Source organism: Anastrepha ludens, chromosome 6, assembly GCF_028408465.1.
Source record: "Anastrepha ludens isolate Willacy chromosome 6, idAnaLude1.1, whole genome shotgun sequence".
Taxonomy (NCBI): domain Eukaryota; kingdom Metazoa; phylum Arthropoda; class Insecta; order Diptera; family Tephritidae; genus Anastrepha; species Anastrepha ludens.
This window is the reverse complement of record NC_071502.1, coordinates 68527425-68538858: the sequence shown is the minus strand read 5'-3', so window position 1 is coordinate 68538858 and position 11434 is coordinate 68527425. Positions and strand designations below refer to the sequence as shown.

The 11434-nt window shown below is 39.2% G+C and overlaps 1 protein-coding gene across 6 annotated transcripts in view; it reads right to left on the bottom strand.

Moving 5' to 3' along the window:
- The window catches only part of LOC128866255 (uncharacterized), a 229320-nt gene that overhangs the window by 89513 nt on the left and 128373 nt on the right, over window positions 1-11434 (bottom strand). For all 6 annotated transcript variants that reach the window (XR_008454924.1, XM_054106842.1, XM_054106838.1 and 3 more), the window contains one exon: window positions 6489-6559. Coding sequence is in view for 5 of the 6 variants with exons in the window: in XM_054106842.1 (XP_053962817.1) it covers window positions 6489-6559 (71 nt within the window). In the remaining variant the exon portion in view is untranslated. The remainder of the gene's footprint in view (window positions 1-6488; window positions 6560-11434) is intronic.

Below are 11434 nucleotides of genomic sequence, written 5' to 3'. Positions count from 1 at the left end.
AATGTACCCGATCATTTTAGTTGTTGTTGTTGTATCAGCACTACTAAACCCTGTCAGTGCAATGTATCATAAATCACCGGTCGCCTTCGTATATCCCATCTAATGGTAGGCCCAGGAAACTTGCTGTTTCGACAGGTTGGGTCCAGAGGGAGAGGGTGTTAGATGAGTGAGTTTGATGGGCCATGTGGAAAGGTGGTTAGTATCGTGCGGGTTGCCTTTACATGCTGGACATATGTATGAATAGTATGTCGGGGACAATTCTGGATAGGTAGGAGTTTAACCTGCTACAATATTCAGAACGTAATTGTGCCAAGGTAATGCGGGTCTCTCGGGGTAGCAGGAGTTCTTCATCTGCTCTGGATGGTGGTTGGACTCCGACTACGGCATTCGGCGGTCGGGAGCTTAAGAAGGTGGTAAGGGTCTCCCAATGAATATCGTTTGTTGTCTGTCCGGTCAGTAGTTATCGATTCGTTTTGTCGTGGATCTCGTCGGCGTAGTTGAAGAGGTGCCTCCTGACGTGCCTGGGAGGCCGCTCTGGTTCAAGCAGGCCTCTGCATGGGAGAGACCTGCGGTAGCAGCCTAGAGGAAGCAACTGTGCCTCGTTATGTAGGTGTTGTAGAGGGAAAATCAGGAGGCATTTCTTCGCTGTCCGAATAGTAGTGTTTTGGCGTGTATAAAGCTTTGTCCACTGCGTGTCAATAGTTCCAGGCGACCAGACAGGCGCAGTACCACGCCATGAGAATGATCGTGTTAGTAGTTGTTTGTTATTTTAGTGGAGTGACCGTGCTTGGCCGGATATAAGTCCAGGTAACGTAGAACTGATCCGGAGGATGGTTCTATGTGTAGAAGTCCACGCAAGTGGGAAAAGTTACTGATCGTCATTCACTTGGGAGTGGCCAGGACGATTCTTCTGCATATGGTTCAAGTAGCTCACAAAAACACACCCGTTCGGGAGTGAGCTAACGTGAGAAGGCGAAGCATTCCAGCATAGCTGGTTGTGCGCTGGGTTTGGGACCCGCCACTTAAAAATCCCCCCTAATGAAAAGATCTACAAAGCCTCGGATGAGAACTATCTTTACTGGGGGAATGTCCGGTCCCTTAATAGGGAAGGTGCCTCTGCCCGGCTGGTTGATGTCCTCGAGAGAGTAAAGGCTGACATCGCTGAAATTCAAAGATGCGATGGACGGGGCAAGGCAAGAAAAACATAAGACCTTGCGACGTCTACTACAGCTGTCATATAAAGGAGCGCAAATTCGGTGTCGGATTTGTTGTGGGAGAGAGACTTCGTCGCCAAGTACTACTCGCCAAGTCGTTCACTCCGGTGGCCGAGCCTATCGCAATAATCCGCATCAAAGCCCGTTTTTTTACATCACGCTAATTTGCGCCCACGACATGGCGTAAGAGAAGGACGATGCAACCTAAGATTCCTTCTATGAGCGCTTGGAATGCTCCTATGAGCACTGCCCCCGCCACGACATAAAAATCGTTCTTAACGACTTCAACGCCAGGGTGGGCAAGCAGGGAATTTTTGGTCCCACAGTCGGAAAATTCAGCCTGCACAACGAAACATCCCGTAACGGATAGAGGTTGATCGACTTCGGGCATGGTAGTCTGCAGCACCAGATTCCAGCATAAGAAGATTCACCAAGCCACCTGGCTGTCTCCTGCTCGAAAAACGCGAAACCAGATCGATCATGTTGTGATAGATGGAAGACACGCTTCTATTATGTATTGTATTAGATGTACGTACGATCCGAGGACCCAACATCCACTCGGATCACTACCTTGTTGGAGCCAAACTGCGCACACGCCTCTGTGCAGCAAAAAACGTACATCTAACTACGCAAAGAATGTTCAACATCGAAAAGCTGCAATCACAACAGACAGCCAGAAGATTCGCCACTCGACTCTCACTCCTGCACAACAAACCGCCATGCACGAACAATGGAGCAACATTTCCCGTTTCCTACGTATCGCCGCCGAAGAATAAATCAGATTCCGGCGAGCCAAAAATTCTACCAGAAAGTTCGGTGGCTTACAGAAGGGTTTGAGACCGGGGCGTTTTCCTGTAAGAACAAAGACGGCGATCTGGTGACTGATATCCGAGGCATACTTAAATTATGGAGGGAACACTTCTCAAACCTGTTCAACAGTGATAGCTGCGCAAGTCACAGATAATGTGAAGATCCCGATACCCCAATCGTTGACGACGGAATTGTCGTACCGCTACCCGACCATGACGTGGTGATAAAAACGATAAACAAAGCCGCGGGCGCCGACGGACTGCCGGCTGAGCTAATCAAACATGGCGGTACGGTGCATGCATCCGCTCCTATGCAAAATATGGTCGGATGAAAGCATGCCTGCCGTTTGGAACTTAAGTGTGCTCTGCCCAATCCATAAGAAGGGTGATCCTGCAATCTGTGCCAATTACCGTGGGATTAATCTTCTAAATATCGCCTATAAGGTTCTAGCGAGCGTATTGTGTGAAAGGCTGAAGCCCACCGTCAACCAACTGATTGGACCTTATCAGTGTGGCATTAGACCTGGAAAGTCTACCATCGACCAAATATTCACAATACGCCAAATCTTGGAAAAGTCCCATGAAAGGAGAATCGACACACACCATCTTTTCCTCGATTTCAAAACTGCATTCGACAGTACGGAAAGGAGTTTCGTCCCCTTTCTGTGTTAACCTCGTAACTTCATTTTACTTCATTTTTTTCGAAATTGAGATTTTTAGTAAAAAACACACCTTAGCACTCCTGTTACGTAGAACAAAACATACAGTGTTTATAATAATTATAGAATTTTTTTCAGAGCGTTTCGATTTTCTTCGTATCTACATGTTCGAATTCAAAAACCTCGTATCTAATATACTATAAGTATCATATGAAATAAGCTATAACTTTTCATAGAAGTTAAGTAACTCTAAGCATTTTTATCGATTTACTGAAAATTATGATTTTGTAAATACTAGGTTAAAAAGGACGGTTTCCAGTATGCCGTGATGTCTTAATTTGGTATCCCCGCAAAACTAATACGGCTATGCAAGATGACGTTGCTCAATACCAGTAGCGCCGTCAGAATTGGGAGGGATCTCCCGTTTGATACGAAACGCCATTTCAGACAGGGTGACTCGCTGTCGTGTGACTTGTTTAACCTGATGTTGGAGAGGATTGTATGAGCCGCAGAACTTATCGCTCAGGCACAATTTTTTATAAGAGCGTACACTTGTTGGCGTATACCGATGATATTGACATCATCGGCCTTAACAACCGCGCTGTTAGTTCTGCCTTCTCCAAACTGGATAAAGAGGCAAAGCGAGTGGGTCTGGTGGTGAACGAGGACAAATCAAAGTACCTCCTGTCATCAAACAAACAGTCGGCGCAATCGTGTATCGGCACCCACGTCACTGTTCACAGTTATAATTTCGAGGTTGTAAAAGACTTCGTATATTTAGGAACCAGCATTAACACCGATAACAATGTCAGCCTTGGAATTCAACGTAGAATTTCTCTTGCCAACAAGTGCTACTTTGAGCTAAGTGGCAATTGAGTAGTAAAGTGCTCTCTCGACGAACGAAAATAACACTCTGCAAGGCTCTCATTATGCCCGTCCTAACATATGGCGCAAAAGCGTGGGCGATGACAACATCCAATGAAGCGACGCTTGGAGTGTTTGAGACAAAGATTCTGAGCAAGATTTTTGGACCTTTGTATGTTGGCAACGGCGAATATCGCAGGCGATGGAACGATGAGATGTATGAGTTTTACGACGACGTAGACATATCGCAGCGAATAAAGATCCAGCGGCTACGTTGGCTGGGTCTGTCACGCACCAACCCATTCGGATACGGCCGCCGCCATTACAAAACTATTAAATTCATATAGATATTTATTTATATATTCACTTGAATACGTAAAACATTAAAAATTTTACGCTACTTTAAACAAAATTATTAATTCGCATTGGGTCATATCGTACCGCACCAGTTTGGGAGCATTTGCTTTTAATCGTTACCGCATCGAATATTATCTTATAGCATAGTGCAGGGGTCGGCTCTCTGCGGCTCTTTGGATGTTCTTTAGTTCCATACACAAAAAAATAGAAAACTACATTTAAAAATCACACTGAATCGGTTATCGAGCAATACTCGTAATCATCGATTCTATCTCTCGGCTAATTGTACTCGCTGACTGTGAAGGATTCTTAAACGAAATGGAGACTCAGTATTCCAATATCTTTCTTCCAAAAAAAGTGCGATGACTATCCAAAGGTAAAGTCTTGACACATTTTACTTTGTGCGTAAATGAAATAAATACATTTCTTAATTAAAAAGTCTTTAATCACCTTGAATTAGAGAACGACAAATGATTGCGAAAATGTTACTTTATGGGGGATATCTTAGCGAAATTAAATGAGCTGAATCTTAAACTACAATAAAAGGAAAACCCAGCCTATGTTTTGGTAGAATAATTGGTTTATTTTGAAGAAAAATTAATTATTTTTTAGAAGATATTCAGAGCGGTAAATTACTTCATTTTCAACTTCTAAATCAATATTGCGATAAAGTCAGAGCAACTGTTGACACGAATTACTTCAGCACAGTTATAGAAAAAATTAAAGAAGAATTTGTTGACAGATTTGAACAATTTAAAACCAACAAAACCATTTAAAACCAACAAAACCACTCTAGCGCTCATAGTAAATCCTCTCAACACAATTAGTAACGAAATCCAAATTGAGCCATTTGTAATAGATAATCGATCTCTAGAAATGGAATTGATCGATTTAAAAAGTAAGCTTTACTTATGGAGTGGAAAATTTACAGAGTTGAAAAGAATCTTGAAAGAGTTCAATGTCTAGAAATGTGTGTACGTAACGCAAAAAAATGGACAGCTTTAAAACAAATGTCGATAGTTAAGGTATTTACAAGTATATTCGACGCATGGATATACTTCTACATTGTGTACAGTGAGGTGAAGAAGTTGGCACTTGGAGTGCTGACTATCTTCGGATCGACTTATTCGGGCGACCAAGTGCGGAAATCAATTAACCAAGGAAAGTTTAGAGTCGCGTTTGAAACTTAAAACAACAAGTTATTAGCCAAACGTTCTAAAACCACTCAAAGCCTTCGCTCACATTGAATTTGTTTGCTCAATTGTTTGTTATTGAAGTACAAGTAAGTTTTGTAAGTAAATGTTGCATTCTGTGAATTTTTTACTTAAATAATAATCAATTATCTAATAATTCCATATATAAATAATTATATTATTTAATTTGCTGTGAAAATTACTATATTTTTTCTTATGAGTAAATAGGACTTTGAAATTTTGTAAATTGTAATTTTTGACTCTTTCGACTCTAAACGTTGCCGATCCTTAACATAGTGCTTCGGTACTACCATCTGTTTTGAGGGCGCCTTTAATTGTGTATTGCCTTGTGCAATATTGTATCTTTTTATTTGGTTGACATACTTTTGCTGATCCTCAGTTGATAGTCTGCTGCAATAATGCAGAAGTTATTTTGCATTGAAAATGCTATTTGAAAGAATTAGAAAGGAGCACGGAAATTTCGAACTTTATACAATCTGAGCAGATATACTTATACATACATATGTCGATTGCTACAATGTGGTTTTGGAGTTGTAGGGGTAAGATCTGCAGTAAAAAAATTCATTTTGTCCAGTGGGCTGATAACAAAATCCCAAAAGTTTGATTGTTTAATGAGCTGCGTTACATGGTGCGCCATTCTGCTAACATCAAAGATCATCCGAGTTTCTGTCATAAATTTTAACCCACAAAAAGTTGCGGCAGTCGAGTGGGTTGTGCCTGAATACCATTCGGTTGGTTCGGTTTCGAAGTGAACGGTGGACATTCTACTACATTTAAGTCATTTGGCAGAGTTTAGCAAAGCGCCAGTCGTTTTTTTCGCGTGCCGTTGTAGCTTTCTTCAAACCAGTGCCAGCAATAGCAGCTAGTGCCAAAATAATATCATAACAGCAAATTATTAGAAAGAAAGCACATATAAGATCCGATATGTGTGACGATAAACTAAATAAATAAAGCCGGTTGTTGACAAAGGCAACTCTGCAGCAGGTACAAGTGGATTGGACAAAACTGAAGGAAAGACAAAGGGGAACCAACGATTTACAGGTATTCTACATGAGACCGAATGTTTTATTACCAGCAAATTATTATAACCAAAGATTTCTAGTAAACCAGATTTATAGGACCATATATACAAATTTAATCGAACCTGGTGTCCACATAGCCAATAAATAGCTCAGCACATGATTCAAAAGGGCTTTTCAAGTTTTGTAAACAAAAATTATAATATGCCTCAAGGATCACTTAAAACCCTCTTTTCAATATTCGCAGATTTCCGTGTAAGACTGTGCGATTTTTGCAAGAAAAGGCAATTCTAAGTTACTTATTTATCTTACACACAATCGTAAATAGATGAATAAAAATGGTTTCACTTACCTTATGCGGATAGGCCAGGTGCCAAGTGGCATTAAATTTTGAGCCAGAAAGTAAAGAGGTACTTATTGTGCCTGGAAATTGAAAGGCAAGAATAAGTTAGAAATAAATACAAATTATAACGAATATATATACATGCAGGGTAAAAAAACTAATAACATACATGCACATACAGTAGAAAATCTACAATTTACTAAATTGAGCTCAATTTCGTTCTAAAAATCTATGTACATAAACAATAAAATCCACTAATTGGTGAAACAGTGAAAACTGCATTTCAGAAAATTCCTGGTATTTTCCGGAATAGAAAAGTTAGTTGAGCCGACTGGCCCGGTATAAGTCATAAACTAATGCGTGTTCGACCCGACACTTTAATTGAAAGATCAAAGTAATCTTCAACGGATTGTAATATGAAGATATGTAAGAATTTTTTTTTCACAAATCGTTAATAGTATGGATATTGATGATACGTGGTTTCAACAAGACGGTGTTGTCACATAGCCACAGAAACTATCAATTTATTCCAAACAAAATCCCGAGAAGTATAATTTTAAGATATTCTGCGGCGATTAGCGTTAGCAAAATTATGTAAAGGGTGTTTTTTTTAGAGGTTAGGTTTTCAAGTTGGCACTACTTTTTTCGTAGATGGTCTTTTTGACAGCTGTCACTTGATTTATGCTCAGTTTGGTTTGCCATTTCATAATGAATAGACTTACACCTGAACAACGTTTGCAAATCGTGCAAATTTATTACGAAAATAATGGTTCGGTTCGCGCGACGCATCGCGCGCTGCGTTCAATATTCGGTCGACATAATCGTCCATCAGAGACACTAATTCGATTAACCATGGATCGGTTTCGCACCACGTTTGCTGTAGTGGATAATACGCATCCTCAGAGACGTCGTACAGTGCGCACCGAAGACGCTATTGCTGCTGTGGAGCAGAGTATCGAAGAAGACCCGAATGAGTCCATCCGCCATCGCGCGCAGCAATTGGAGATGTGCCCATCCACTTTATGGAGGATTTTGCGGAAGGATCTTGGTTTGCGGGCTTACAAAATCCAACTCGTGCAAGAATTGAAGCCGAACGACCATCAAGCGCGTCGCACGTTCGGTGAATGGGCCCAAAACGAGATGGCCACCGATCCCGATTTTCACAAGAAAATTTTGTTTAGCGATGAAGCTCACTTTTGGTTGAATGGGTATGTCAATAAGCAAAATTGTCGCATTTGGAGTGAACATAATCCACAAGCCATTGCTGAGACGCCGTTACATCCTCAAAAAGTCACTGTTTGGTGTGCTCTATGGGCAGAGGGAATCATTGGTCCATATTTCTTTAAAAATGAAGCCGGCCATAATGTTACAGTCAATGGAGAGCGCTATAGAGCCATGATTAATTACTTTTTCGTGCCTGAATTGAACGATGTTGATGTGGACGACCTTTGGTTCCAAAAAGACGGCGCTACATGCCATACAGCCAACGCAACAATCGATTTATTGAAGGAAACTTTTGGTGAGCGCATTATCTCGCGCCGTGGACCTGTGGCGTGGCCTCCAAGATCGTTCGATATAACACCGCTGGACTATTTCTTGTGGGGCTATGTGAAGTCGCTTGTCTACGCAGATAAGCCCGAGACGATTGACGTCTTGGAAGAGAATATTCGGCGCGTTATTGCTGGCATACGGCCCCAATTGCTGCAAAAAGTGGTCGAAAATTGGGCCTCTCGGCTGGAATTTATTCAGGCCAGCCGCGGCGGCCACTTGCCCGAAATCATTTTTAAAACATAATGGCAAACCCTTATCTTTATAATAAAGCTAAATTCTTGGCCATAACATTAAGTTATATACGTTTTATTTCATCTTGAAAACCTAACCTCTAAAAAAAACACCCTTTATAAAGAAGTTAAAAGCAGGTTTCGATGACCAAACACCCCATTAACTTCATTATAGTTAATCTGAAATAGACTACTTTTTAAAAAAGGATTTTAAGATTAAAATTAGGTGAACATTATTTTGAAATTTTAAAGCAGGCTTTAAGTTGATATTTTGCTTTCACAGTTATGGAAAATCCAAAATATTGTATTTCTAAAAAATCAGAATAAAAAATATTCCTCGCACTCAGAAAAATAAAAGATACACGTTCGCTACGAGCTTTTTGAACTAGAAGTCGAGTATTTGTATGCCCGATATCGCTTTGATAAAGGAGCAACTAATTATTGCAGAGATATCTTTAATAATAATAGGGCGCTTCGTATTTAAACTATGTAAGAAAATTATTATCTATCTATTAAATATTGCTTACGATTTTTTTTTCCATTTATATAAAGGGTGGTTCAATTTCAAGGGCCGATGTTGAATGTGAACCACACCTCAACGTCAACGACACCGTTGGACTTTTTTCTTTGGGGTTATTTGAAAGAAAAAGTGTACGACGATAAGCCAGCAACATTTCAAGAGCTAAAGGATGAGATAATTCGGCACATTAATGGCATATAACCTCAATTATGCCTCAGCGTCATCAAAAATGTAGACCATCGGATGGAGGTATGCTGCCGAGGCCGCAACGGTCATTTGACCGATATTTTGTTCCATATGTAATTGAGCCATACCAATATTATCATAATAAAGGGAAATTACAATAATTTCCTAAAAAAATTGTATTTTATTCAAAGTCAACACCGGCCTTTGAAACTTAATCACCCTTTAGAATGCACTTTTAGTATTCGTTGGGATATCCTTTGTGCACCTCCTTGGCATTGCTTTAATAAAAGTCGCACACTGGTCAGGTGTTATACATTCTGAATAATTAATAACCCACAGCTCTGGTTTATTCTTAGCTTCCTTGCTGCTACTGCCCGTTTTGAGATCCCCCGATTTCGTCAGAAAAAAACTTTCATTAATTGTTTAGAAAATTTCCATTTTTTCATCAGAGCAGTTACTTTCATGGATATGTTATTTTTGTCACGCCCCATTACTTGCAATGTATTGGGAATACTGTCAATGCAGCGGATTGTAATGAATACATACATATGTACATAGTTCTCGTAACACCGCAAACACAAGTGATTAGATGACAATTTTTCAATTTTTGGTAAAACATTCCTAAGCTTTTTATACGAAATCGTTGCGCCTATGCAAACATGTTAATATACATATATGTAAATATGTAGCTATGAAGCGCCTTAGATGCCAACAAATAATTCAAATGAAACCGGCTTCAACCAATGCAACTGATTGTTCACTGAGTTCATATCAATCGCATTAAAAAACCATTGCTCATATCATGTCGATGATTGTGCATGTGGATTACGCAATACAAATATGCATACGTTTGTATACGTAAGTAAAAACTCATACATACAGTATGGAAATAAATATAGCGAATGTGAATCGCACGACAAGTTCATTAGTGCCGGGCAAAATCTGGAACAAATGCCAGTCAACAGCTTTGAATTATAATACCAACAAATATATATACAGGGTGTTAAAAAGAAAGGAATGTAAAATATGTAGGGAGGATCCAGGAATTAAAATAGTATTAAAAAAGTTTGAATAAACACAGGCTCGCAAAGCAACGGTTTCGAGATATGGCAAGTAATTCCTTTATTAGCTACTTCGTTAGTTGGATAAACTTATCATAGTTTGTTGGTCATTTTATGAAATTATTTATGTTGAACTGTAAGAAAATTATCTATTATCAACAGACAGATTCTCACGACCCATAGAGGGTAATACACATGCCAACAATCAATAAGAATTCACGTCAATTTCAAATACTTTATGTACCAGCAATTTCAAATGCAACAATTTGACAAATTTTCGTTTACTCTGCCTGTTTATTCTAATACAGAGTTAACGGATATCATGAAATCGGTATTATTGATGCCGAATAAAACACAGCTTGTATAGTTTTTTGTGACAAATTTATACGAATGCTTTGAAGTACTTTACCTGGGAAGATATAAAATAAATAAAAATAATTAAAGTATTTTATTAAATTATTCAAAGTAAACCAAAATGTAAGGGAAATTATTTATTGGTTAATGGGGCATAATTTTCAATCCGTTTTCAAAATATAAGTTTATTCCTTAAAAGTGATATTATCCCCACCAAAGTACTCTTCATCAAGGCACTTATGCCAGCGTTTCATGCAGCTCTCGAACCATTTATGGAACTCTATTTCCGGTATAGCCATAAGAGCTGTCTTCGATTTTTCCACTACATTCTTTCGACTTCTCGTAGTGGCTTTTGGAGTCGATCAAACAGAAAAAAATCGCAGGGAGCCATATCACGTGAATTCGATGGCTGTTGGTTGGTATTCGTTTCATTCTTGGTCCAAAATCCACGAGTTGTTTTCTCGGAAACTGCTGTTTTCTTTAGAGCATCATTAACGTTTTCCCACCATTCAATCCCTTTTTAACGCAAAATTTAATACAAACTCCTTGTTGCAAATTCAAATCCTTTTTGAAAACTGTATAAAATGGAAAACACGTGCGCGGGTAGACTAGCTCAAGATGACGTAACTTTTACAAATGTCAAGCAATGGCGGTGAAAGTTTTGATAGGAATGTTAAGAAATTGGCAGGTGGATAGTCACCTTTGCTAAAAATCACTACGAGGCCTAGTGGAGTGTGTTGTCACTACACATTTATGGCTTGGAACAAGTGCATTCTTCACCATATAATATGCGTTTACATTTCTATAATGACTAACTTTATTGTCTAAATTAAAGAGATTACAAGCATCTCTTAACGTTTTGCGATCTACTCGTAGAGACCTGTTTTGTCTAGCTTCCTCTTCTACCAATACAACTGCTGCAGCAATGGAATCCATTTTAATTTAAATATCGTTGTTTTATTTAAAAGACTTTTCAAAATAATACTTCCTATACTAATAATTGTCAACAATGGAAGCACAAATTATTTGAATTGTATATGAAAAGCATTAACC